This window comes from Pelmatolapia mariae, linkage group LG4 (assembly GCF_036321145.2).
Source record: "Pelmatolapia mariae isolate MD_Pm_ZW linkage group LG4, Pm_UMD_F_2, whole genome shotgun sequence".
Classification (NCBI taxonomy): Eukaryota; Metazoa; Chordata; class Actinopteri; order Cichliformes; family Cichlidae; genus Pelmatolapia; species Pelmatolapia mariae.
In genome coordinates, this window is record NC_086230.1 from 25,351,721 (window position 1) to 25,378,489 (window position 26,769).

Below are 26,769 nucleotides of genomic sequence, written 5' to 3' on the forward strand. Positions count from 1 at the left end.
TTGAGTAGGAAGTGTTAGTTTCTTACAAGGACCAGCTGACGGCAGGGAGCCAGTCTTGGGAGGCTCAGTCCTAATTTATGGATGTGGGTGTTTTCCCTTTCCCGCTTTAGATGTGAATCTTGAAGTCAAAACAAATCGTTTGGAAATTTAAAAAAAAAAAAAAGTAGATTTAATCATGGTGGTTGTGGTATGCACACATCAATCAGCAGTGGGAATGTAAACAGACACTTGAAATTGTTGCCATACACCATGAGAAAAAGAAAAAAAAAAGCACAGTCACCTTCATAGTAGACATTCGGGTGCGTTTTAGCCTTGATTCCCCAAGTGATTGCAGATAACAGTGCAATGTTGAGGAAAGGATAATCCAGCACTCTGAATAAGTGCCAAAGACAGAGTTTAACTCCTCTTCCCCTAAGGATATCTGCTCCTGAAGGACATCCTGCCTGTGATGTCCAGTCTTCCTCAGACAGGGACCAGCCTTGAATCTGACCTTTTCCTTGCAGTGATTTATATTTTTTCACTGTGAAACGTGTGTTGGTGCAACTCAGCAATGACTATACCCACTGTTCCAGCTAAACTCCTCCACAGACACGAGTTGCGGGCCCATGCCAGGTCAGCTGCAATGTTGATTTTTGAGAGAGACGGGAGAGAAAGACAGAAACAGACTTCCAAGGCACTTGGCTTGTCTGTCTGTTAAAAGTTAGAAGTTCACATTGGGATTTGACCAAACGCCCTTGCAGCCCACTGACCAGTAGACTAATGGAAAATTATAACAGTAGCATATGGCTGCATTAATCCTGCCACATCAGGTTATACTGGCATCTCCAGCAAGACTACTTTTATTTGGATTTGGAATGACTGGGACACAGTCCTTGCCATTCTTGCTGTTCCTGCTCTGCGAGATATACACAACATCTCTTTCAGCTGTCAGATTTTCTCTCTGACGTCATTTACATAATCTAAAAAATTGTTTAAATAAAATGAAACTTGTGATTGCTTGTAAATGACAATCACTTATGCAAATACAGATGAGATGAGTGGGACGCAGCAGGCAAGAAAAGAGCCTAAAGCAGGAGGAAGCGTAGCGTTGAAACAATAAGAGTAAATTAGTCTGATTCCACCTAACCCTCCTTTATTTTCTGAAGTCAAAGCACCATCAACACAGCATTCAGGGCAAAATGAGTTAAAGTAGGAGTGGCCTAAGCCAAAGCAATCAAAACAGATTAAGCATAAATCAAAATTAGCTTCTGGGTGCTTCAGTTCAGTCCCAGTTTATGCCTATCTGCAACCCTGAAGCGGATGCTCCCTCCTCCCTCCCTTCGCTGATCTGCTCTATATCAGGAGCCCCGCTGTTTGAACTAATGGCAAAAGTAATTAAATGTTGGATATTCTAGCTCGGGGCAAGAGAGATGGCTGTTGTTGCAACAGTGAGTGTGTGACTGGTGTCACACTTGTATTGTTAGTGGCTGGGCAATGACAAAGATGAAGACAGTGATTGTTCTTCTGTGGATTTACATGTAGATTAAACAGATTAAACATAAGTGAAGTCACCGGAGGCCAAATATATGGGATAAAGTTGAGAATAATAAAAAAGTAAATACATTTTGCATGCTGTCATCGCTCTACTCATCAATCCATTTGACTCATCACCAGTCGGCTTTAGTCCAGTCTGCGGTGATAATCTGGTATCAGGAAGTGTCACTCAAGGTCAAACAGCAGTTGGGATAAATACCTAATAGGTGCATGAGTCCAAAATGTTCCACAGGGAGAGTGAATGACAGATAAACCCCCAGTGTAACACCCTTAAGTGTATGCTATTGTATTATAAAGATCCCATCTAGATTTTCTGCTTCAAGTAGCACTTTCACAGCATTGCAGTGGGAGAAATGTCAGCATGTAACACAGCAATTATACCGGTGCCCTTTTATGAGCTTGCAAATTAAGAAATATCTGTCAGGAAGAGGTCAGCCATGTTTAAATGTTAACACACTGGCGATGACCCTGCTGGCCTCGTTGTGAGGCTTTCCTTCCAGCTCTGCTGAGATCCACTGACAACACTTCCCATCATCACTTGGGCTTGAAACAGAAGCCTGTGGTGCATTAAACTGGCAATGTGGAGCAGATGTGGTCACTAGAAGGCGTGGACATTTTTTTTAAGACGCTTGAACTGTAAAAAGAGAAGTGAGGACGTGACCCAGTGTGGCTGATGAAAGCTTGAGTCAAAACCCCTGATTTCATTTAAAAAGATTGCCATTGTGGGAACAGTCATGTGAGGCATTTTAACTTCATGAGAAGCCCAATCAGAGCTTGCACAAGGACAGGGAAGGGACTTATCAGATTTATTTGGGGTTTTTTTAACCGCTCTATAGTTTCACAAGTTCACACGTTTCCACTTTAAAGAAAGGCAGTCAGTTATTTTGTTCATTCCTCCAAACTGCTGACTGAACAGCTGATTTAATCAATGATAAATGAGTACAAAAAAATTCATAGGGTAGTGCTTGATCTTTGGAAGTGCCAATGAGTAGAGTAAACGGGGTTAAAGAGTACAGTTTTTCATGGGAATTAGGAAAATAATAGAAAACATACCCAGAGAAGTGAAGTTAGATGATGGGACAATTAAAGGAAAGGCTGGTGATAACAAGGCTGCAGTTACAGACGGGGCTGTCTGATGCTGATGTATACTGTGCGCCTCCTGTGGTCTGCGGGCCTCGTGGTGGGAGCGTATACACAGTCATTAGTCTCTTGTAGAGCTGCTTTTAACCGCAAAGAAGGATTACGTTTGATTTTTAACTGTAGAATTAAGGGATTATGTTGAAACCTGCTAACTTCCTCACTCCGAAAAAGATATTTATTGCTTTACAAAAAAAAGACTTAAGATGATCTGTTTTAAGGAAGGAGTGAGCTGTAGACTATTCTCAGTGGTTTCCACTTTACTGTCTAATAACCAGAACTGTGTGAAACTGTGTGAACGCCCATGCTTGAATCAAATAAGGGGCCTTAGCACCCTCTTGTGAAGCACTTCTGCAACACAAAATCATTGTGATCACCATGTTTACAGCAGAAAACACATGTGCATTGTGGCCCTGTGGTATTTCTGTTAATTGCATTTAATACATTGAGGCTCATTATATTAATGCCATCTGCTCCTTCTCTGTGTGCATAGCTGGCAGGCCTGGGGTGGGACAGAGAACATGGCTGAACCACAGCGGGAAAGCACCAGCAGCCTGCAGAGGAAGAAGCCTCCCTGGCTCAGGCTGGACATTCCCACGACTCAGATGTCACTAGACGAGCCTCCCACATTTGTTCAGGTGCTCTTTCCCTTACTTTTTGTCACTGTTGTCATTTATGTCACGGCATGTGTTAACACTTTTCCAAAAAATCCTCTCCTCTGCAGCCGGTGAAGAGACAGGGTTTTCTGCGCAGTATCAGCATGCCAGTCGAGCCCTATCACCTCCAGTCCCCACCCCGCGATGTCTTTGACACTCGGCGGCCTGTCTTGCAACGCCAGTCATCCATCACTCAGACCATTAAGAGGTAAAACACTTGGTTTTTGATTCACTTGGTTCATCACCCACAATATGCAGGTTTAGGATTAACACTTCAGGAAGCTTTAGAATTTTAACTTTAAGAACTTAACATCTCCTTAGCAGAGTAGCATGCAGTGAAGCTGTAGCCCACGTCTTGTTGGCTATAGTTTGTGACTTTAGTTTACAGATTATGGGATGTCATGCAAAGTTAAATAGTGGATGGTGGGATGTTAAAAAGTAACTTCCCCTCCCTTACTTTTTTCCAAATTTCCTAACTGCTTCCCGTTAACATCTTGATGTCCTCTGCCTGGTAATACCTTCCTAATTTTGGAACTCTAAATGAAAACCTTTACATAACAATCTGCTTTGCTCTCTCCGCATGGCTGCCACAGCGCTATCCAGCTGCACATTTCCTTTTCACTGCCTGTTGTTGTCTTTTCTCTTTTCTTCTCCTTCCCCTTTCTTGTCCCTTCTCGCCACCTCGTGGTCCTGCTCTGCCTGGTCACAGCAGCAGGAGGGTTCACTTTGAGCGGATTAACACAGTGCCCGTTAAGGGGCAGCGGGCTGCACGGCGCAGCACCAGGAAACACCACTCTCTCTCCAGAACTCTGCTCAGGTACGCCAGGATGTGTTTGGTTCAGAATGAGGCTAGAGATCTGTAATTACTGAGTTCACTATTATAATATATGGGCTTGATACTTTTAAAGCAGCCTTAGACATTTGATCGGTATCAGCCCAGCTGACTGAATCGCCCGAGATCCAAATCACAGGAAACCATTTCTCTTTTAGTCACTGGATGTTGCATCCGTGCGTCATGTCATCACCACAAAGACTTCTTTATAAATGAGTCAGAAGGGCATGCAAAACCAAAAGCTCTTATTTTCCTGTTACTGTTACAAACAAATGTTGTAGTAATGGCCAATAATGGCACTGGGGAGGATCGCTCATTTCCCTACACATCTGCCAAACAAATCACAAGATGTATATGTTGTCTTTCAGCAGTGCTCATTAGTGAACCAGCATTTTAAGGATGACATGCCAGATTTGACGGCCCCTTTAGATTACAGAGTATGTTCCTGGGCAGTGACAATGACCAGGCATAATCACGGAAGCCAAGCTGACGCAATAAAAGGCTCTCAACGTCTGTGCTTATCACACAGTCCTATCACCAGCATACACTTTAAGAACTAAGGGTCACACAGATATTACATCGTCCTAAGGAAAGGGTGAGCTTAAGAATACATAAACACCATCAAATTTCCACCTAGCCTTCACTCTGCAGCTGGCAATTAGTGCAGAAACAGCTAGCTGGCCTGAATTTTCCTTTGAAGAATGTTTCCACTTCCACTTCCTGGCCTCGGGGAGCTGTAACATTGTTTGCTCTGGTACTTATTAGGCTTCAACTTAAACAACATGATTGCATGTATATACATCAAGGGTTACCGGAATGTGCCGGCGTGCAGAGTGGGACACAAATAAAACTTAAAAAGCATCCTTATTGTGTGTTTAATGGGATTTGCTGTCTGCTGGTGTCAGTTAAGATTAGGAAAGCTTAGTATGTTGGATTTTATTTGGTGCCTCAAAACTCAACTAGTTCCTAAAAGTGCGTGACTACACTACGCATAAATATTTGGAGTGTGTAAATGTGTGACTTTCCCAGTGTATCTGGACATATGCAGTACATGCCTAGACTTGTTCCCTCTCCTGTGCCCATTACTTATACTATCTAGGGCACCTTTTTTACACCGTGGGAGGTGTTGTCTTATCAGTGCCTTGCATGTTTGCCGACCAACTCCTCTATATATTGCAAGGTTCTCTCACTCTGTCTTTCTTTAGAAAGGTAGGTGAATTTAATATCTCTGCGGGAAATGAAGCTGAAAAGTTGGTGTTTGTGGTTTTAAGGGGAACGGCGGACTGGTTTGGAGTCAGTAAGGACGGAGATGCCACTCAGAGATGGCAGAGGAAAAGTTTGCGCCATTGCAGCCTGCGCTATGGAAAGCTGAAACCACAGGTGATCCGAGAGATGGACCTACCCAGCCAGGACAACATCTCCTTGACCAGCACTGAGACTCCACCTCCTCTCTATGTCCCCTCCTCACAACATGGCATGCAAAAGGTGAAGGGACACTTTGACACTACATGTTTAAAAAAACCAAACTGATCTCTAATTTAGCAGAGGGGACGTGAAAATAACACTGCTCAAAAGACATTACTTTGTAAGTGCAATAAAAACGTATCTAGCAGGTGTCACACTGTTTATTTTGTTTGTGATTGCAATTAAATGTGTAATTTCGATGAAAAAAATTCATCCTGAGAACTTTTTTAAAAACATGTATCTAATATCTGAGGTAAAACGTTCTTGTGGGATCTGCCTAACTTGTTGATCCACTGATCTCCAGATTGTGGACCCACTGGCGCGAGGAAGAGCATTCCGCATGGTGGAGGAGGTGGATGGTTACAGTGTGCCCCAGACCCCCATCACCCCTGGAGCTGCTTCGATTTGCTCCTTCACCAGCTCCCGCTCAGGTCTCAATCGTCTGCCTCGCCGACGTAAGAGGGAGTCTGTGGCAAAGATGAGTTTCAGGGCTGCAGCAGCGCTGGTCAAGGTGGGAGAGAGGGATCCAATAAACAGATTACATTCAAAAACATGCAGTCTTTATAAAAATTAGCATTAATACTGTACAATAAAGAGTAGAACACTTTTGCATGTGGGCTTTATTTGTGCTGGTTCACTGATTTTGATGATATTTCTCAGGGGCGCTCATTACGAGAGAGCACTCTAAGACGGGCTCAAAGACGAAGCTTCACCCCCGCAAGCTTCATGGAGGAAGATGTGGTTGACTTTCCTGATGAATTGGACACATCCTTCTTTGCTAGAGTAAGACGGGACAAATAACAATATTCTTGTTCATGTTTCAAAGCCCCTAATCGCCGTCCTCTTTGTAGGATATTCTGATGCACGAGGAGTTGTCCACATACGCAGACGAAGTCTTTGAGTCACCGTCTGAGGCGGCCGTGAAGGAGGCAGAGCCCAGCAGCAAGAAGGATGAGACGGAGCTGACAGGCAGCGCCCTAGATAAGACGGAGCTGGAAAGAAGTCATCTCATGCTGTGAGTTGCCACGGGGTTTGTCAGTGAGGCTGTGCTGATAATTTTAACATGAATCTTCATTCCTGGAAAGCAATTTTCTCATGAAAAGTGCAAAAGATATGAGTCAGACAGCAGTGTTAGTTTAGACCAGTGTTTCCAAAAATCAAAATATAATAGAGAATATAAAAAGCAATATATAAACTGACAGGCAACCAGTGTATGTTTGTGATTCTGGTTGGCAATGTTGTCTGACATTATCACAAGTTGGAAATTTGTTCTAAAAGACAATGCACTATCTGATGAGGACATACTTCTCCCTTTTATTTCAGACCTCTGGAGCGAGGGTGGCGTAAAGCCAAAGAAGGAACTCCTGGACCACCAAAGGTGCCCTTGCGGCAGGAGGTCGTGAGTGTTCACGGACAGCGGCGTGGGCAGCGCATTGTTGTTCCTGTCAAGAAGCTTTTTGCCCGAGAGAAACGGCCTTATGGCTTGGGCATGGTGGGGAAACTCACAAACCGCACCTACCGCAAGCGCATTGACAGCTACGTCAAGAGACAAATAGAGGATATGGATGACCACAGGTACAAAACATCTCACTAATGAGCAGTTCCCACCCCACAGTGGGTGATGTTGATGGATGTGTAGCTGCTGCTTATTAAACATGTTCTTTGTCTCTTCTAGGCCTTTTTTTACATACTGGATCACCTTTGTCCATTTGCTCATCACTATCTTGGCTGTGTCTATCTATGGTTTTGCACCTCCAGGCTTCTCCCAGCATGAGACGGTTGATTCTGTGAGTCCAGGCTCAGATGGGGGATGTATGTGCATTGATGCCTTGGCAATTTTCATCTTTCAATAATGTGTAACCTTTCTTTTTTTGTGTGTGATAATTCAGGTTTTAAGAAACAAAGGTGTGTATGAAAATGTCAAGTTTGTACAGCAGGAGAACTTTTGGATTGGGCCCAGTTCGGTAAGCTGTCTTTGATTCTGGGTTTTTTGTTGTTTTTTTTTTGTAATTTGTTCTTTTTTTAAATTTTAGAGTTCATGCATAAATATCCGCAAATTATTCAATTTTTTCCTTTATGCCTTTATCCATTCATTTTTAGGAAGCCCTAATCCACTTGGGGGCCAAATACTCTCCATGCATGCGCCAAGACCAGCAAGTGCATGATCTCATCAGGGAAAAGAGGGACATCGAAAGAAACTCTGCCTGCTGTGTGCGCAACGATCGCTCAGGCTGCGTCCAAACCTCAGAGGAGGAATGCTCGGTCGGTAAACAACCCTTTATTTTGGGATCCTTGACATTTGCAGTTCTACATCAAAGAGAAGCCGTGGGCAATGTTGATTTCTTGTTTTCAGAGTACTCTGGCTGTGTGGGTGAAATGGCCGGGGCATCCCAGCACTCCCAAGTTAAATGGTAAAGACAGACAGTACGGTTCAGTGTGCCATCAGGATCCCAGGTAAGGCGCGCTAGTAGTTTCAGTGGTTGAAGCTTGCAGTGTTTATTTAATGATAACGACACTGTACTGCTATACCTTCTGTGCTTCCAGGATATGTCTAGAGCCAGCCTCAGTGTCACCTCATGAATGGCCTGATGACATCACCAAGTGGCCAGTGAGTATGCTGAAATGCCGCTTGGTTTTGAGGCCCAAACAGAAGAAGGATAGATCAGATTGTGATTTTTCTCAAGGGAGTCCAGGATTTAAATCTAGAGCTAGGCCCTCCTGTATGGCGTTTGCATGTTGTCCCTGTGTTTGTGCCGGGTTTCTCGGGGAGCTGGTACCCTCAGCGCTGCAGGGCAACCACCCACTGTTCCACTACTAAGGATCGATTAAATGCATTAAAAGAGTTTTTTAAATCTCACATTTATTGCTGCGACTGGTACATCCTGACACCCTTCTAATATTTATGTTATACCTCAAAACACAGGGATTTAGATGATTTGCAATTTAGTAATGTTATCATCTTTCTTCCTGCTACTTTTATACTATTCTCAGTATAAAAAAAATGCTTGTTTTTGGTGTAGCTGAGTTGTAAAAAAAATAATTTACACTACAGGATTTATCCTGTTTTATTTTAAAATTTTTGCCTTGGATATAACCAGGATAAATTGACTGTTGTTCCCTTTTTCCCTGGCTTTTAGGTTTGTACCAGGTACAACACAGGGAACCATACCAACCTGCCTCATATAGACTGTACCATCACAGGCCGACCCTGCTGCATTGGAACCAAAGGGAGGTGAGGAGAGAAACATTTATTCCAAATAAATTGCACACTGGATGAATAACCACTTGATTCACTTGCTTAACACATGCCGTTTGCTTTCTTCAAGGTGTGAAATTACATCCCGGGAATATTGTGACTTCATGAAGGGCTACTTTCATGAGGAGGCTACTCTTTGCTCTCAAGTAAGCAACTCTGTTTATTACAGAAAAAAGAAAAAAAAACACTTAGTAATGATTAGAAAGATGTGGTTTTTTTTTTTAATGTTTAAGGAAGTGTGTAGGTGTCTGCCTTTCTTTCCAGTTTTTCCATTCCTTGTTTTGGGTTTTCATTATGACTGTGTGATGTTATTATGTCATGACACCGTGTTCTGCCCTTTCTTTAGGTGCACTGCATGGACGATGTGTGTGGACTGTTGCCTTTCCTCAACCCTGAGGTCCCAGATCAGTTTTACAGGCTCTGGCTCTCACTCTTCCTGCATGCTGGGTGAGTCAGTCGCTGGCAGTAGCTGCTCATTCAGTGTTCTACCTGGCAAAAGAATCAAGCACTACTAAAAGTAATAGTTGGAAAGTTTTAACAGGTTTTGTGGTGTTTAGTTATTGTTTCAAGACAACTTCTAACATGAGCTGGATTAAACAAAAAGAAAATAATAATAATAATAACTAATTTCACCAACCAGAGGGACAATTAAGCAGACCTGTTCTTCTTATCAGACAGTGGAAATGGTCCACGTCAGGGTCTGTGTTAGCACCAAGCAGCAAAGACAGAAATGATTAAAAGATCTGAATCAGGCAGGTTTATCTGTCCAAGATGTTTGCCACACACAAGGAAATTAGCTCTTGGTATCAATATGTCCTCGTATCACAACAAATCAAATACAGAGGCATCCTCAACACATATATGAAAGATGAATAGATGGGTAATAGAAGACAACAAAAGGAGGTGAGGACAAATAGTGCCTTTACAGACAATGAATTATATGTGGACGGTTCCTGTTTGTTTATTAAAAAAATACACACTGAATGGGAGTATATGCCAGTTAAGAAGTTTTGAAATAATGTTGGCTAGTTGATTATGTAGGCACCTGAGTACTGCAGGGATGACTTTTTCATTCTTTAAATTATATTATATTTATTGGTTGCTAACTGTGCTCTACACTTTTTGGAATAGTGCAGAAAATAAGATAATATGCATATAATAATAATATCATAAAGTTTCTCATACTTATGTGGGTTTTTGGCACAACAAACTTCACAAATTAATGCATCTTTCATCATTACTGAAGCATAAATGCAGTCACATAAAGTAAGTAATAATATTACCAGTCCAAGTTCCTGTGCTTGGCAAAATGAAGATGAATTTCCAGGAAATCCTCTGTAATATCATAATGCCACTTGTTAGCAAATGGCTTCTCTGGAATACATAAAAATTAAGAATTCGTGGGTAGTTTATTTCCGTTTTGTAAAGTAAACACAAAAAGATTTTAAACTGACATGTGACGTGTTCGTTTACCTTGCAATTGCAAGTGGTCACCCATAGGCGAGAGTGGTGCATGCTCTACATGCAACCGGCAATTTTTACTTATGTGCGACTGAACTGTAAAGCAATTAGTAAATAATAATGTTCCTTAGTTTGCTGAGTAACTAAATATTCCACAATAATGTGTTAGATATAAATACAGTTGCCCAAACTGACATTTTAATATTTGACGTGTCAGATAGTGACAGGAGTGCGTGCTGCATGAATAGGCAGAGAAGTGTCAGGTTTTCTGATTCTTCTTGCTGACGCTTCACTTGTCGTTACCACATTTGACTCCTGCAAATGTTCTTTGGTTTGGCAGCTCTGGGTTCATTACCCTGTTGGTAGCGCATCCTATAACACTGCAGCATTCAGGAATTTCCTTTTTTTGTACATATTTTTCTTTTAAACCAGCACATTTGTGCAATACAAATTCAAGGGAAGCTCTGTTCTCCCCTCCATTGTTAGGGGGGTTTAATTGTTCTCTGTCTTTATTCCTGTTTAAAAGTGTATATATAATAATGTTATTATAATATAATATCATTAGAGAGACAGGGGCAATCTTCTTATCAGATGAACCAGCAGTGCCTCATATGCAGTTGGCTGAAGTTACTCCAGCTGTTTTCCATGTGTTCCACGTATTCATTACTTGCAGTTATTCGCAGTATATATCAGACTGTCAGTTTCTCTTTGGTGTAGTTTAGACCTGTCAGTCAGGCAGCACAAAGAGCTGACCTTAAGAAGAGCAGTGCTTCATCTTTATTCAGTCTCTTATCTCTCTCCTGGGTAATTAAACAAAGTGCCCTCGCTACACGAACTCATTAAGCTTCAGTGAGATGGAGGCTGATTTTGCTGTTGAGCAAAGTCATTCCCACTCGGCTCTTGAGGGGCTTGCCTCTTCAACACAGAGGGATTATCTTCCCAACACGTGCGGCTTTTCACCCACATTCACTCGCACATCACACTCGTCACACATGTGAACTATTTGTCATTGTCTGTCCTCCCAGAATCCTTCACTGCCTGGTGTCGGTGGCTTTCCAGATGACCATCCTGAGGGATCTGGAGAAGCTGGCAGGCTGGTTGCGCATTTCAATCATTTACATACTCAGTGGCATCACTGGCAACTTAGCTTCAGCCATTTTCCTGCCCTACAGAGCAGAGGTGATCACCAGCTAGACACAATACCTTTCACAAAATGACAAGTAATTTTGATCAGATATAAAAGACTGAACAGCTCATTGTGTTTTCTCAAGCCTGTGTCCCTCTCGATGCTGTCTTTGTCTCAGGTGGGTCCAGCTGGCTCGCAGTTTGGGATTCTGGCCTGCCTGTTTGTGGAGCTGTTTCAGAGCTGGCAGATCCTGGCCCAGCCCTGGAGGGCCTTCACCAAGCTGCTGTGTGTGGTGCTCTTCCTCTTTGCCTTTGGGCTGCTGCCCTGGATCGACAATTTTGCCCACATTTGTGGCTTCATCTCTGGCTTCTTCCTGTCCTTCGCCTTCCTACCCTATGTTAGCTTTGGCCGCATGGACCTGTACCGCAAACGCTGCCAGATTATCATCTTCCTGCTGGTGTTTGTTGGACTCTTTTCAGGCCTCGTGGTGCTCTTCTACGTCTACCCAATCAAGTGTGAATGGTGCGAGTTGCTCACCTGCATACCCTTTACAGACAAGTTCTGCGAGAAGTATGACCTCAATGCTCACCTCCACTGAAGTGTGAGCACTGCAGGAAGGCATCAGGTCAAAAGACACGGACTGGCTGGGGGATTGTCTCCCTCTTCTATGTGGACTATGATAATATGCTTGTGTTATTTTACTCAATAAGAATACCCATACCACTCATCATAAGGACTTATTTTCATCATCACTCCTTCACTGTCCAGTGAAACAAAGCTAAGGCACTTGTGAACCTCATCAAAACACCTAGCTGTCCTTCTGCAGAAATGAGAAAAGCCAGCGCTGGAACAATAAAGATTTTTTTCCCCTTTTTTTGTACATTCACCCTCCAGGCAAAAGATTTATTAATATTATTATCCAGGCAACCTCATACAAAAGCAGGGACAAAAATCAGATATTGATACCTTTGGTGCCTTGTTGATAAATGTACCAACTACTGCCATATTTTTGTTACATTATGCTGAGCACTCGAATGTTATCTCTCTTTTTTTTTCGTTTATTGCTTCTCAAGAAGTGATTACTGTTTTGAACACGGTAGTGTTTTAGCTACCTGTCTACTCACATGTATTTGAAAAGAAAAGTAAAAAAAAATCTACAAAATGAAAATGTCTGCCTCTCCTGCTTGAGCACATGATGAAGATTGCTTTAAACTATTTAAACTCATAAGAATTCAAACAAAACCGCAACAAGCTATGGAATTGTATTACAGCTTGGATTTGTATGGTTTATAAAAATAGAATTGTATTTACACTGAGATGTTGTTTACAGTAATTGCCTTCTATAAATAATTAAAAACATTATTAATCTATTGTACAAGTGACAGAAGACTAGATAAATAGATAACTGAGAAAAGCAACAGGTTCATTTTGTTGCTTGAGCACCTAAATCCACTGTTGTTCCCCTCAGGCCTTAACACAGACTTAACTCCATGTTCAGTGGATCAGGGGACGCATTAGGATGCAGAACCCAGGCCAGCTATGTTCATGTCCTCTTTTCTCCTGCTGCAGTATTTTGTGCTTGACAAGAGTCCATGTTAGAAATAAGTGGAGTGGAGAGTGCAGGGTAAGGATTGAAGGACTAGCAGTCGCTGTTCCGCCGCGCGTACGCCTGTCCACATAGAGTGTACTCCATCTCTTGGAAGTGCATGTTAGATACTGTGATGGCTGATGGCCCTATCTCCTTGAAGCCAGCCTTGAGGTAGAAGGGCACGAGGAAATCCTCGCAGATCAGCAGAGCTCGACGGAGGCCTGGCATGCAGCTCACGTACTGCAAGTAGCGCCACAAGATGATGGAGCCCTTTCCCTGCTGGCGACAGTGGCGGTGCACAGACAGCACATGGATGTGCACAGTGGAGCTGTCTGGGACATGCTGAGTCATGGCCTCCTGGAAGACCGTGATTAAATAGAAGTGATGTTATTAAAAAAAAAGAAAGAAAATTAATGAGCCACATAATCACAGTCATTTCACCAAAATCTGGCAATTGTCAAATACCTGTGAAAGCCTCTCCTTGTCCCAGCCAGAGCCAATGATGAAAGCTACCAGCTGTCCCTCTTCAAACCAGCCCAGAGACAGCTCAGGGCACTGACCCAGGAAGTTAAGAACTTCATCCAGGGTAAGTGGACACTCTCCAGACACAGATATAAATGCTGGGGAGGTTTAAAAAAAAAAACATTTAAGAGAGTGCGTCAGTTTGTGGGAGGAATGAAAATGAAAGCATGAAAGAAATATGCTCTCACTAACTCTCACTAAATGGCACTAAGATGAAGTTACACATTAATATGTTTTCCAGTGTCATAGACAAGGTTTCTTATATGAAATGCAACGATCTTGCCTATTGACTTACCTTCTCTTTCAATCTCAAACACACTGATGGCATCCTGTGGTGTGAGGTTCCTGAACTCGCTGGCTGGGAGTGTGTGCCGCCTCTGTTGCAGAGGGCTGTCCGCTCTGACGGGTGTCTTCTGAAAGAAGGGTTTGAAGAACAGTAAGCCACTGACCTGTTGTGTCATGATGCCTCAATACAGCAACAACAGGAGCTTCTGATTATTTCACACAGTTCCTCCTGTGAATCTGTCTCCTTTTTTCCAGCCTTTTTGTACTAGAACTTTTAGTAGCAGTCAGATAAAGTTAAACCCTGCTAACAAAACCTCCCGTGTCCTGCTTTTCCCACAGCTCTGAGTCCAGTCTTAGTCACCTCAGCTGGCAAGATGCTGACCTTCTCGCCTCCCCCACTCTCTCTCCCTCCTCCTCTTTTTTAACTGATCTCTAAGTGGCTGCTTCCAAGTAGGATAGCTGTCTGTGCACGTGCCACCAAAGTCTTTAAATCCTCTAACGTTAAACAGCAGACTTTATTGTTCTTGCTGTATTTTTTATGTGCTTTATACTTTGGATTTGGTTTGCACCGCCACATTAAGAGATTGACAAGTCTGTAGCTGCAGCAGGTCAGTGAGAATTTTTTACTTATTAGTATTCAGAAAACTTTAATCATTCCAACACTGAGATAAACATTTGAATCAACCTCGTGTCAGAGTAGTTACAGAAGTCTTTTTTTAGTTTTTCCCCCAGTGTTAGAATATCTTTTGTAATATCCTGCCAGCACAGATGGAATAACTCAGGCAGATTAATTGTAAAACTGTGAACCTTCAGTATGAAAAAAAGCGTGTTGTTGAGATACTAGTTTTCACGGGCACATGGATATTGGCACATGCACATTTGCATGTCCTCTGGGCTTTGTCTTGTTCAGCGTGGGGATGTGCAGGACATGGTGTGACTGTTGTGGTGATGCTCGTGTTTTTAGAGACCAAGGGCGTCCGGGCTAATTTGACTGAACCGAGTAAGGAGGAGAGATTTTATGCGGATTGCTGTGGGGGTGATTTCATGCCTTAAAGAGATTTAGCACAGGCTAATTAAATGAGAGCGCACTAGCATCAGCTGGCCTTGGGTAAACCTGTTTACACAGACGTGTTTAGCTGTCAGCACAACAGTAGAATTTCAAAGGACACTTTGAGTTCACTCTACAGCAAACCACTTCATGTCATGAAATAAAACCACAGTGATATCACAAATTCTTGTTTATAAGAAATCTTAAGTGGATGTGTATGCATTGCATTCCTAAACTTCTTCATCTAATAAACTTTTTCATTGGATTTTCCTTTGTTAAGACTGAAAAAACGAAAGCCTTATTTCTCTGGCCCCAAGAGTTTTATATTTTATACTGCAGTTATTTGGCTGTACAAATACTTTCTCCAAATGGCCACAACTATTAAAAAAGGAACATTATTATTAAAAGGATTACTGCTTCATACCACTCCTCCCTTTGGCCTTGGACTGTAATGATGTTTTGTAAATCTCCTTTATTCTGTGTTATCTGGACAGCCTGCTAATCACAAATACAAGAACATCTATGTGAGCCGGATCATCAGATGTCAGGCATGTACACGGCCAGAGATTGCGTTACCTTTTCTGACCTGGGAATCTGTCAGTGCTGAATACACTGTTACAGTTAAACAGTGACAAAGTTGACTTTCACTTATTCTGACAAATTTAGAAAAGGAAACGGACCTCTGACTCTCACAGGTGTAAGCATATGAGAGCTGATTAAACTCTGACGTTATGTAATTTAGCCTCGCTGACCCACTGACCAAAGTGTCATAGATCTAATCTCATGTGTGCGTGTGTCTGTGTGTGGATACACACATACTGCACACATGCACATTTTTACAGTGTATTATGTTTTTACAGGCTAGCTTGAAGCGAGCTTGTGTAACCGAATCCTCATTAAACTTTAAACTGGCTTACAGCTGTTGTTGTCTGAGCTGGGCAGCAGCTAATCATGACTGCAGAAAAGCTCTGAGACATTTTGCACCAGACGGGTGGAAAATTCTCACTGAAATGAGCTGTCGTTCATTTATTTATTCTTCTGGGATACATTATATCCATTTATTTAAAGATGAGACTAGACTTCATGTATTAGATGTTCTGGTGATGGATGTAACCTCCTATGTGTGTGATCATACATATATTTGCACATTCATGCATGTGTGCATGCATATGTAGGTTCAGGATAGAGAATTAACTTAGACTTTCTTCACAGTCAATGGTCCCTGTGAAAAATACACTGAAAAATCCCTGAAATGTGATCCAAAGCTACACATTTCCTTGGCCATGTGGCCAGTAGAGAGCAGTGTTCACAGTGACAGAAGACTCCTTATTATCATGTTTATACACAATAAAAGATATAATCCAAAGTAGCAGAGTGCTTAACTGTAATTCTAAAACCCTGTGTCAGGTGCTTGGTCTTCATAATGACAGAAACAGAGTATGCACTTTTAATTTTATTTGATAATAGACATATTTATTGATACTAGACTTGCCAGTATTCTGTTTGCTATTGTGCACGCAGCAAAAAAGAAAAAAAAAAGAAGACAGACTTTGATAGCTTTGAATTTTTCTTTGCTTTTCATCCTTTTACATGACGCAGTGCATAACATAGGAAACTGTGCCATCACTGAACCTTTTTGGGTGTGACCAAGTATTTGTCTACATTTAAAGAACACAGATTTGTATGTTTTTATCAATTTCAGGACCAACATCTTCAGCTGAGGCTTGACAGATTTAATTTATATTGAGTGATGATTGCAAATGTAAGACTCTTTACATCTCTTATGTTCCTCATCCACTACTAAATGTGTGTGCTTTTCTTCACGATGCTTGTAATTACCTTGTAAAACTCTGAATCCTTAAACTTCTGGGCTAATTTCCTACATCTACACAGTAGCAAATGTCACTGTTTTACTGTCCAAAACCTTTACATTTGTCAGCATTAAACTGTAATCTATGAGCTTTACAGCATATTATTGTCTTAATAGAATTGTGTTCTTGTGATGATCAGCAAACAACTTGCAGTTGAAGTAATGATTCTTTCTTTATTGTTATACACATGCTGCTATATACACACACACACAGGAAAAGACAGGTATTGATTTTACAGAGAGCCAAATACCACCTAGTGTGGAGTTATCCTGGATACCAGGTCAATAGTGGTCAGAACAGGAAGGCACAGTGTCAAGTTGAAATGGCACAGAAAAGGAGGGGGTAAAGACAAAATAAGCACGTTACCAAAAGAAAAAAAGAATTCAAAGGAGTCAGAGGTTTAAGCATCTACAAATTCACATGCAAATGCGAGCCCAATTATTAAGATGCATTTACCTTTGCATCTATTGCATCGGATGCCTTCCTTTCAAAAACACAAATGTTACGAGGAGAACCCACCTGAACCTAAACACTAATATTGAATGCATAATCAACACATGGCAATAACATAGTAAATGAACAGTTCAATTGAATATTGCTCGATAACAAGATACGTTTTTCCAGTAGCATGAAGTTTGCGATAGAAAAAAAAAAAAAGAAGAGGGTCTGTACATCAGCATCAAAAAAATCCTGTCTACAGGCTGAAACTGTTGTATACTGTGGCATTTTAAGAACACTAATGTCCATTGCAACAAGCAGGCAGCCATATTAATTCAAGGCACATAGATCTATATGCAGTGTGCTACACGTACACAACCAAGGTAAGTACAGTCGCTGCAGCCACACAAACACGTGACCCCTTTTTTTGCAGCTACATCACAGAAGCAGACACTGGCATTGCCACAGGGAAAAAAAAGGGACTGTAGAAATTTGCCACATATACCACGAGCACCCTTACTGTGCCACACTAAGTCAGCAAACATGTAGGTGCAGCATCTATGCTTGTAGCAGGCTTTAGCTATCTTTGAGTTCAGCTGTTAGGATGTAAATCTGTAGCTCTTTTTGATTATCAAAGTCTTAAATATTGTGCATGTTAACTGAATGTAGTTCCTTTATTTATATTTTTTTATATATTATATAATATATATATATAAAAAATGTACAATTTTAAAGGCAACTACACAGGACTCTAGTTGTAATACATAGATATATAGTTTGAAATGATAAAACCACGTGTTGATGTTTTAGACAGCAGACAGCTTAAGACATATGTCATTATATACTTTTGTTGTGAGGAATGAATTATAACTGATTTTGTTAGGAGAGCAAAATCACCTCAAATGGCTACACGGATACACAAGTAATACAAACTTTAGCCCATAAATCAGCCTGACAGGAATAAAATGCTTTAAGTGTCAAGTCATTAAAGTGTGTCACTGATTTCCAAACACAATCCTTATTTATGAATTCTTTAGAATTTAGTGTCAAAAACTTTGATACAGCGTTAATTTAAAGTAAGTGTGCTTAAAAGCACCACCATGGCAGGTAGTGAAATTTCTCTGGAATAAACAGTACTAAACAACAACTTGACGACTGAACACCATTTGAGAGTTAATAAAAAGCTGAGGTGATCTTTTTTTTTTAAACTTCAGTCATAGAACAAGCCATCACAAACATCTTTGCGACAGTCCAATTTCTTTTGTTTTGTCAAGAGATGCTGATGGAATAAACAGAGTCCTGCCTCACTCTTGTTAACGTCCTTTCGGGGCTGTTGTCAGCTCTGATCACACGAGCAGAAGACTAAGCTGTGGGGGTGAAAGGAATGAAAGAGCTGGATGATCTCTGAAGCAAAGATGGGAGGAGTTAGTGGATGAGATGTTCATCTTCCATATGAAGGCTGCTCGTGGGACACAGGAGAGGCTGGCTGGAGCAGTTTGTGCTCTGACTTTTCAGGCTTTCTGATGACCCTGGGATGGGAAAAAAATCAATAGACAAGAAACATAGTTAAAAGGGAAGTTTCCTTTCAGACATTCAGTAGGAGAACAAACTCTTCTACACCAGTTTGGCCTTGCAGGCATTTAATAGTTGCTCATAACAGAACGTATCACTGCTTTGGGGGGGGGGGGGTTTCTAGCTGTGAACGATAGCAGTGAATGTTACCATTATCATCAGTACAGCTCATACATAGAGAAGCAGAGCAGACAGGAAAGCCTACATACCACAGTTATTCCTCCATACCAATAGAGCAGGAATCAGGACCTAGAGCTGGCCAAAGTGAGGTGGTAAAAAGAGACAGGATGGCAGGGAACAGAAGAGGGGGGTTAGATAACACACAGAAGCACCAGAGCACACAAGTTAGAGGCAAAGCACACAGAATTGCAGCCTTAAAGTCCAGGGTTAAAGAAGAAAGACACTGAGCTAAAGTACCAGAGAGAATATTTAACTTCCGGTCCGGACAAGTCTTCACTTTGTGAAAACCTGATTTGCTCTAAGCTTTCATCGGAAAGTGCAGGTCCAAAGTTTAAGAAATGACACATCTTTCATTTTTATCGCTTCTTCCTTAATTAAAAGGATCCTTATAAAGGCTTTTTTTGGTCTTCGTCCCAGATGGAAAATCTCCTACCTGGCAAAGACAGATCACCTGGTGGGTCACTCTCTGTTTTGGTCAAGCTGCTGTGTTCACTGATGCAGTCCTGCAGAATGTCTCCTCCAGAATGCATCCTGTCCTCTGGATACCAACAAAGTCCAGAATGTCATCACTGTCACTCAAACACATCACTGACTGTTCACTGAGAACCAAAGGAGAAAACTCACCGTCATCTGGAGACAGGGATTCTGCCACGTCCTCAGTCGCTGTGGCCTGGAAGAATAAAGGAAGGTAGGTTTTTGTCTGTACTGGTGTCAGAGCTTAATGTCAGGTAGTGAAGAAGAAGCTTACATCTGTGGGGGCGGGGCTACTGGACAGAAGAGTGTGTGGCTGAGCATCTGACATCTCTGACAGCTTCTCTTCATCCTCCTCCTGGATTGGAGACGATGGAGACCTCAGGGTGCTGGAGGGGAACAATGCAGAAAAATAAGAAATACTTAACTATACTACTATAACTATAATACTAATTTAATTATTGACGGTGACATTCAAGCACAGAATTTAACTGACAAAAATATTCTAGCCCTTAGATAAGCCCTTGGGCCTTCAGCCTCTAACAGGTCCATTTTACATGATTTACATGATTTAAATTTTCCTCTTAAAAATAAAATTTGCTGGAGGCATAAAGATGAACTAAAACACAGCTCTTTACAGGAAATGGATAAAGGGGTAAATCTGTTACTGGCCGAGTCTCATGGGAAATGAAGTTTGACACCATTACATGCTATCCAATTTCCTACCTAAACCAGATTACTTGCAGTAAAGATTTTATGTCTTAGATTACCTGTCAGGTGACTTGCTGACTTTGCCTTTCTGCAGACTTCCATCGCTTAAATGCTCTGGAGAGCTTAACTGTCTGTTGTCCCCTCCCAGACCCCCAGAGAAATTGATGTCGTCATAGAGGGGGGCTGATGGGATGGCAGGAGACACCGAGCGCAAACCATTCAGGGCCTCTAACAGTGAGATGGGCTCGAAGCCAGGAGGAACTGAGTCTGTGCCCTGCAAAAAGTCAGTGAAAGAGAAAAGTGGATTTATTCTCAATCTTAATGTTATAATAAAGATTTCTAAAAAAAATATTTACAGTTAATGCAGTTAGGTAAGATGCACAGCTGGTTAAAAACGTATAACGTACTGAGTGCTCATCGTGGTCCATAGTCTGAGCCAGAACTGGACTAAAGGACACAGGAGAAAGAGCTCCAGGCTTTTTCCTCACAGCTCTGATCTGAAGCAAGGCTCTGAAGGCTGGAAAGCAGATACATTCATTAACGAATGCATTGATTGAATCTAAACCTGCTCATATAGCATGACACAACTTTTTTTTTTTTTTAAGAAAGTAACACTTCTTACGCAGCCTGCAGATGGGGCAGTTGTTGGCCTGGTACCGCAGAGTGTCTGCACAGGAGTTGCAGAGACACAGGTGTCTGCAGGGCAGGATAAGCGTGTCTCGCAGGTCAGACAAACACACGACGCACTCGTTGCTGTTGTCACTGTTCTCATCATCAGATGGCTAGAGAAAAGAAGAACAAAAAGGCTTACAAATCAAACACAGCCAACTTTTTACAGCATCATGATTCTTCTCAGTTAACAGTTCCAACCTTAGTTTCTTGGTTGTTTTTGTTCTCGATTCCATAAATCTCCTGCAAGAGGTAGCTTACACGGTCCACCTGAGAAAATAGGGAAAAATGAAATTCAACATTTAAATTTTATAAAAAAATATCCACATATTCTTAAAAGTTTGAAAGAAAACCCATTCACTACAAATGACTGTAAATCTGTTATGTATACTTAATAACATTAAAGTAGTGCTTGTCGCTCAAATGTAGAATAAATAAATACATTCAGAGTCTAAAGTGCAGGTTTACAATCAAGTCTACTTTAGAGATTGGCACACATCTGCTCACATGCTTTCACAGGCTGAAACATCCACCTTTCACCTGCTCTTTGATAGAAACACGCCACACATGGGCTGGATAAATAACTAACCGCTCAAATATGACTTTACTCTAAACTTCAATAACTTATAATAATACAAGACTGAAATAAAAACCTTTATAAACTTACAATTTGCTTCTGCTTCAGAGGTTTCACTGAGAAACTCCCATCAACATGCTGGGGGGGAGACGAGACATGTTTTAGCTGATATAAATAGTAAACATGCTCTCTACAGGTTAAAATTATTTATTGTTTTTTTTTTTTTTTACATATACATACTCTTTCAAATGCTGCCAAAAGCACATGAGCATGTCCAAGGAAATCTTGAAAAAAACAAAACATCAAGATTATTACAAATGTTGAGGTAACAATTAAACTGTGATCATAGTCCATTACTTTCAAATGTTAAAAAGGAGCCCATTGAGATGATTTCCAGCTGTTTAATTTTATTTTTTTGACTCCACTACAGTAGCTTTGCATGACTCAGAGTTCAAAACAATTCTTTTTATCTTAAACAAGGCAGTTTAGCTTTTCTTCCTTGAAGGTCACCCTCCCTTCTAACCTTCTTCTGATTGGCTGCTCATCCCAAAAAGAAAGTTCATTTGAGGGGGGGGGGGCTCTCCTGTTTTCACAAGAGAAAAACTGTTTGCCTGAGATGACTATATAAGGGAGATCTGCTTCCTCTGATACCATATAGAAGCAAGAGCAGAGAAAAGAGTCAGAAACCAAGCACTTAGAGCACCTAAATGCCTAAACCTTTGGCTCATAAGAATTACCTGTACATAAACTGACCAAATTAGCTAAAACTTTGGCCATGTTTACTGTAAACATCTACCACTGTAGCATATATTAAAGACAAAATGTAAGAAAAAGTACAACAGTCCCCTTTTTAACAGACTCAATATTGGTATTAGTCCTGTGCAGTTCCAGCAACTTACCGTCCCCTTCATCAACCACAGCTTGGATCACCATGGGAAACACTCCTCGGTCGAGGTCAAAATTCAGCTTTAAAAGAGACAGTTACACATAAATAGAAGACATATATCAAATCAAACGTGGTGATGCAATGCTTTTTTTATGATGTGCTAAATTAAACTGATTACAAAATTGCATTAACTGCTGCAAATACTTACATCTTCTTCTTTCCATTCGCTGAAATCTATTTTAAAAGACGGCATGGAGAACTGCTGGCTCACCCCCCGCTTGTAATGCACAGTTTCAGAGGCCATCGACGGATCCTTTGGGCTGTACCTAAATGTAGAAGACAGCAAAACTCTCAAAGTTGACTTTGGAAATGACAGAAAAGGGAAGAAATATTCCAGTACAACCTGGAAACTTTCTGCTGCTGCACTTATACAGACATCAGCAATGAAGGCTCAATGTGAACTAACACCTATATGTATTAAGAAATTCAGTACAGTTTTTAAATAAAATCAAACTAAAGAAAATAGAAAACCAAGCACAACAGCAGCAGCCGTCGTCATTTTATGGATCATCTTGTTTGTTTCATAAGACGGCAACTTCAGACTATCACTTTCGTCTTTGTCTGAGTCTTATCTGGTATCCATGGTGACTGGTGGTTGCTAAGGACCCATTGCATCTATTCTAGACTTTGTGCTCTGAAGCTCAAATCTCACACCCATAAAACAGCATTTAAATGTTTCTTGTTGTTACTGCTTCACATTAACATGAAGGCGCTGTGTCAGAGCAGTATCAGTCTGTGTGAATGGTACAACTGATCCTCCCATAGGCAGATGCATGTGCCCCATCTTTGTTTACTTCACACGGGGCATGGATTTTTATTTAATAAGTAAAAAACCAGATGATCATTTGATTGTGTTAATTGTAAGATTAAATCCTTACACTGCCATGCCATTGGAGAACTCCTCAAATGCCTGGCAGTAGAGGGTGATAGCCACTCGAGCATCAGCATCAAAAGTGAACTCCACACCATACTGGACCTTTGGTTTCCCGCCGTCCTCCACCAGTGTGTCAGAGTCATCTTTATACCTACAATCCAGACATTTGACAAGGCTTAGGCCAGTGCAATGTGACTGGCTTCATTAAAACAGTTGTTCTACTTTTATGGTGATGTTTTATTGTGATAGTGCCTTTATATCACTACCTGACCAAACGCAAAGAATCCTTCCTGATGTTCACCAGACTCCTCAGGGTTTTCACAGGCTCATGGGGTGCAGGTGTTACATATGGAAACTAGTGAAATAGAATAATTTGAAATTGTTGAAATAGTTCTACTGACCATTTTATTGATAAGAAATGCCAAACTGCTGTTGAAAATACAGTGCTAAACAGCAGGTTAAAGAAACCACAGTTTTCACCTGCACTGGCCTATTTCCAAGAAAATTCAGGTCCATGTTTTCCCCAAAAAGGTATCCCTCTGGATGTGGTGTGTCAAATTTTTCTCCTCCCATGAAAAAGTGGCTGGCAAAATAATTCCCTGAAGGTGAGATATTTTAAAAGAAAAAGCGATGAACAGATTGGATGCACTCATGTTTAATAGTGCAGTCATTTCGGAAAAAGCAGCACAGCAACCTTGAAGCTTTAATTTTGATTCTTTTCAGCTATTTGTCACATTTAAAATACTTCCATAATTCAGTTAATGCTAAGAAAACTAGTTTGGCAAGCAATAAAATGGTGGCTAAACTAGTTTATATACCCATCTTCACATTGTTTTTACGGTGTGAAAAGATCTATATGCTATCAAACTGTAGTTTAAAGGTTATTGCTTTAAAGAGTGAAAATCATTTGATGACATAGAGGGTCACTATGTCAACATCTATGATTCCCCAGTTCTTAAAAGTCCATCTACTCATCAATCATCCTGATGAACATCAAGACTGTCTGTCTGTAATAGCCTAATAAACAGCCATCATGCTTTATCCTCGGTGGCAGCAATGTCCGACACACCGAAAACACTGTAAATCTGACAAAAATGTTTTATTAAGTTACAGTCTATTGGTCAAAAAAATCCCAATCACATATGTTTACAATCATTATTTGTCTGCGCGGCTGACGGTCATTAGCAGAAAGCGCATTTAGACCGCACTAGTTAGGAAGATGGGTGTTTATGAGGAATATAATTTCATCGGAGACATTGACGATCATTTACCAGATTTCGGTGGAAATCGGTAAGCCGAGTTGGCTTGAATATCGATGTCTTCAACACCAGCGATTCTACGACTCAGGATGGACCCCATCTCTGCTTTCTCTGTTGGGTCGCTCGATATTAGCTCCAGTTAGCTAGCAGCGAACGATGCGTCGGCAGTTCCAACTTCCTCTGCCTTCAGTCTAGACTAACACCAAAACGATAATAACACCAAACACAAATACAAGCTTTATTTATTCTAACATTTTACTCGCTCTGTTTTTTGGTGGCTACGCGGCGAAAAGAAAAACAAATCGAAACGAGCTGTTGTTTTGCCAGAGGAGAGCTAACAAAGCAGGGAGACACGCTGATTGGCTGTCGCCGAGCGTTCCGGAGCGTTCGCTCTGTGTGTAGGGACTGCCCGGAGGTCCACACGGAGCTAATTTAGTAACGAAGGGAAGGTGTCAGAGCACGGGCGTCAGCTCCAATCCAGCAAATTCAACGCTGCTACATATGAACTACGTATAGGAAATGTTTGACCTAGGGTTGATGCTTCCCAGAGGGTCATACTGATTTCTATAAAGTTAGAAAGGAGCAACAAACTGCATTGCATGGTTACATATTACATAAAAAAGTCTATTAAAGTAGTTGCACTTAAATTAGTCTACAGCTTGCCAGTTGACTGATATGCAGCACTTCCTAGGTCACCGATGAAGGGAATTTTCAATACAGACTCACTGAAGTAATCTTGAGATTCCTTAGCATAGTTATGATTTTTTGTGGGGTTGGTTTGTTTATCTTTTATAAAAATTTTGGTCGCCCTTTACCAGTCCCAGGCCTCTAGCTCCTTGTATAATTTTCCCATGTGTGCTTTAGAAAAAATCATAAATGATAACAAGGCATAATGCTGCTCACTGATTGTCACCACTCTTGTCAGCTTAAAAATCTCTCCCATCAAAAGTGTTTTATTTAACTTTTTCTTTATAACATGGCAGCACAGTGGTGCAGTGTGTTGTTGGGGGCTTTTTGTCCCCTGGCAGGGTCTCCCATGATAAATTGGTCCTGGGTGAGGGACCAAAGAGGGATTCAAAACCCCCTATAAGCAGAAGATCAAGGGAACTGTTCCTGCCTGGGATAGGGTTACTGGTTACCCTCTCGGGACCCTGGAGTTAGGCCCAGCGAGGGGCAAACGTCTGGTGGCTGGGCCTCCATTGCTAAAACTGCTGCACTGAGCTGCAGGGAAACAGGGAACCAGGGAACCATCAGGCTGAAGAAGGAGTCTTATCGGGCTTTGTTAGCCTGTGGGACTTCAGAGGCAGCTGATAGGTACCGACAGGCCAAGAGGAACACAGCTTGAGGAGTGGTTGAAGTAAAAACTCGAGTGTGGAAGGAGTTCGGAGAGGCCATGGAAAAATACTTTTGGACTGCCTTGAAGAGATTCTGGCAAACCATCAGGCAACTCAGAAGGGGAAAGTGGTACTTTACCTACATTGTGTATACCTGTGAAGGTTCTCAGTCTTCCACGTCATCGTAGTCAAAGGAGCTTGGAAAGAAAAGCGTCTGGACTTCTTTAAGTTTCTTGTGAACCCTAAAGAAGTCCAGGCGCTGCTGACTTTGAAGGAAGACATTGTCGGGCATTGGAAGGAATACTTTGAGGACCACCTTAATCCCACTGACACATCTTCCATAAAGGTAGCAGCATATGGGGACAAGGGAGACAACTTGTCTATCTCCGGGGGTGAGGCCACTGAGGCAGTTAAACAACTCCTTAGTGGCAGGGCTCCTGGGGTGATGAGGTTCGACCTGATTTCCTGAAGGGTCTGGCTGTTGTTGAGCTGTCTTGGTCGGCACACCTCTACAATGTTGTGTGGAGATCAGGGGTTGTAACTCCTGATTGCCAGACCTGGGTGGTGGTTCCTATCTTCAAGAAAGGGGACCGGAGAGTGTGTTCCAACTATAGGAGGATCACACTCCTCAGCCTCCCCAAGAAAGTCTTGCCAGGGTGCTCGAAAGGAGAGCCCATCCGTTAGTCAAACCTCAGATACAGGAGGAACAATGCAGTTTTTGTCCCGGTCGCGGAACACTGGACCAGCTTCACCCTCTTCAGGATACTTGAGGGGGCATGGGAGATTGCCCAACCAGTCTACATGAGTTTTCCTCGAAGTGTCTTATGGGAAGTGTTCCGGAGTATGGGGTGTCAGGCCATTCAATCGTTATTCAACCGTTGCATGAACTTTGTCCGCATAGTGTTTCCGGTGGGTGTTGGACTCCGCCAGGGCTGCCCTTCATCACACATTCTGTTCAT

At 41.7% G+C, this 26,769-nt stretch overlaps 3 protein-coding genes across 6 annotated transcripts in view; 1 reads left to right on the top strand and 2 right to left on the bottom strand.

The window, feature by feature from the left end:
* rhbdf1a (rhomboid 5 homolog 1a (Drosophila)) overlaps positions 1 to 12,069 on the top strand; it is a 28,541-nt gene extending 16,472 nt beyond the window's left edge. The window contains exons 2-19 of one of the 3 annotated variants that reach the window (XM_063472156.1): positions 3,164 to 3,308; positions 3,395 to 3,534; positions 4,036 to 4,143; positions 5,430 to 5,643; positions 5,927 to 6,133; positions 6,283 to 6,405; positions 6,474 to 6,637; positions 6,946 to 7,197; positions 7,298 to 7,409; positions 7,512 to 7,586; positions 7,723 to 7,884; positions 7,976 to 8,076; positions 8,167 to 8,230; positions 8,760 to 8,854; positions 8,949 to 9,024; positions 9,225 to 9,325; positions 11,365 to 11,518; positions 11,644 to 12,069. In XM_063472156.1, coding sequence (XP_063328226.1) covers positions 3,192 to 3,308; positions 3,395 to 3,534; positions 4,036 to 4,143; positions 5,430 to 5,643; positions 5,927 to 6,133; positions 6,283 to 6,405; positions 6,474 to 6,637; positions 6,946 to 7,197; positions 7,298 to 7,409; positions 7,512 to 7,586; positions 7,723 to 7,884; positions 7,976 to 8,076; positions 8,167 to 8,230; positions 8,760 to 8,854; positions 8,949 to 9,024; positions 9,225 to 9,325; positions 11,365 to 11,518; positions 11,644 to 12,063 — 2,685 coding nt within the window. In that variant the 5' untranslated portion in view covers positions 3,164 to 3,191 and the 3' untranslated portion in view covers positions 12,064 to 12,069. The remainder of the gene's footprint in view (positions 1 to 3,163; positions 3,309 to 3,394; positions 3,535 to 4,035; positions 4,144 to 5,429; positions 5,644 to 5,926; positions 6,134 to 6,282; positions 6,406 to 6,473; positions 6,638 to 6,945; positions 7,198 to 7,297; positions 7,410 to 7,511; positions 7,587 to 7,722; positions 7,885 to 7,975; positions 8,077 to 8,166; positions 8,231 to 8,759; positions 8,855 to 8,948; positions 9,025 to 9,224; positions 9,326 to 11,364; positions 11,519 to 11,643) is intronic. The other 2 variants (XM_063472157.1, XM_063472158.1) reach the window with 2 other exon arrangements.
* A 17-nt stretch (positions 12,070 to 12,086) lies between these two features.
* Positions 12,087 to 14,247, bottom strand: aanat2 (arylalkylamine N-acetyltransferase 2). Its single transcript, XM_063472159.1, has 3 exons — positions 13,871 to 14,247; positions 13,519 to 13,673; positions 12,087 to 13,410 (listed from the first exon to the last, which is right to left on the bottom strand). Exons 1-3 carry the CDS (start codon positions 14,034 to 14,036, stop codon positions 13,105 to 13,107), a joined length of 627 nt encoding a protein of 208 aa, XP_063328229.1. The 5' UTR covers positions 14,037 to 14,247; the 3' UTR covers positions 12,087 to 13,104.
* Positions 14,248 to 16,932: 2,685 nt separating this feature from the next.
* On the bottom strand, positions 16,933 to 24,973 carry mgrn1b (mahogunin, ring finger 1b). Of its 2 annotated transcripts, XM_063472161.1 has the most exons (17): positions 24,489 to 24,973; positions 23,698 to 23,816; positions 23,484 to 23,572; positions 23,222 to 23,368; positions 22,492 to 22,609; positions 22,297 to 22,363; positions 21,638 to 21,681; positions 21,488 to 21,535; positions 21,022 to 21,090; positions 20,774 to 20,933; positions 20,559 to 20,668; positions 20,211 to 20,425; positions 19,718 to 19,829; positions 19,594 to 19,639; positions 19,403 to 19,507; positions 18,999 to 19,044; positions 18,637 to 18,746 (listed from the first exon to the last, which is right to left on the bottom strand). In XM_063472161.1, exons 1-16 carry the CDS (start codon positions 24,574 to 24,576, stop codon positions 19,004 to 19,006), a joined length of 1,578 nt encoding a protein of 525 aa, XP_063328231.1. In that variant the 5' UTR covers positions 24,577 to 24,973; the 3' UTR covers positions 18,637 to 18,746; positions 18,999 to 19,003. The 2 variants fall into 2 exon arrangements, with proteins under 2 accessions (XP_063328230.1, XP_063328231.1); XM_063472160.1 differs by lacking the exon at positions 18,999 to 19,044 and having other exon boundaries at positions 16,933 to 18,746.
* Positions 24,974 to 26,769: the final 1,796 nt, after the last annotated feature.

What these genes read in the sequence shown, in the direction of transcription:
- aanat2 (XM_063472159.1), bottom strand. Translation starts at nt 14,036, where the DNA reads ATGACACAACAGGTCAGTGGCTTACTGTTCTTCAAACCCTTCTTTCAG. An exon ending in GTTTGAGATTGAAAGAGAAG is followed by an intron (nt 13,674 to 13,870) that starts GTAAGTCAATAG and finishes AAACCTCCCCAG; the next exon opens with CATTTATATCTGTGTCTGGA. An exon ending in ACAAGGAGAGGCTTTCACAG is followed by an intron (nt 13,411 to 13,518) that starts GTATTTGACAAT and finishes ACGGTCTTCCAG; the next exon opens with GAGGCCATGACTCAGCATGT.
- mgrn1b (XM_063472160.1), bottom strand. Translation starts at nt 24,576, where the DNA reads ATGGGGTCCATCCTGAGTCGTAGAATCGCTGGTGTTGAAGACATCGAT. An exon ending in TGTGGTTGATGAAGGGGACG is followed by an intron (nt 21,682 to 22,296) that starts GTAAGTTGCTGG and finishes GTTTTTTTCAAG; the next exon opens with ATTTCCTTGGACATGCTCAT. An exon ending in GTAGCCCCGCCCCCACAGAT is followed by an intron (nt 19,640 to 19,717) that starts GTAAGCTTCTTC and finishes TTATTCTTCCAG; the next exon opens with GCCACAGCGACTGAGGACGT.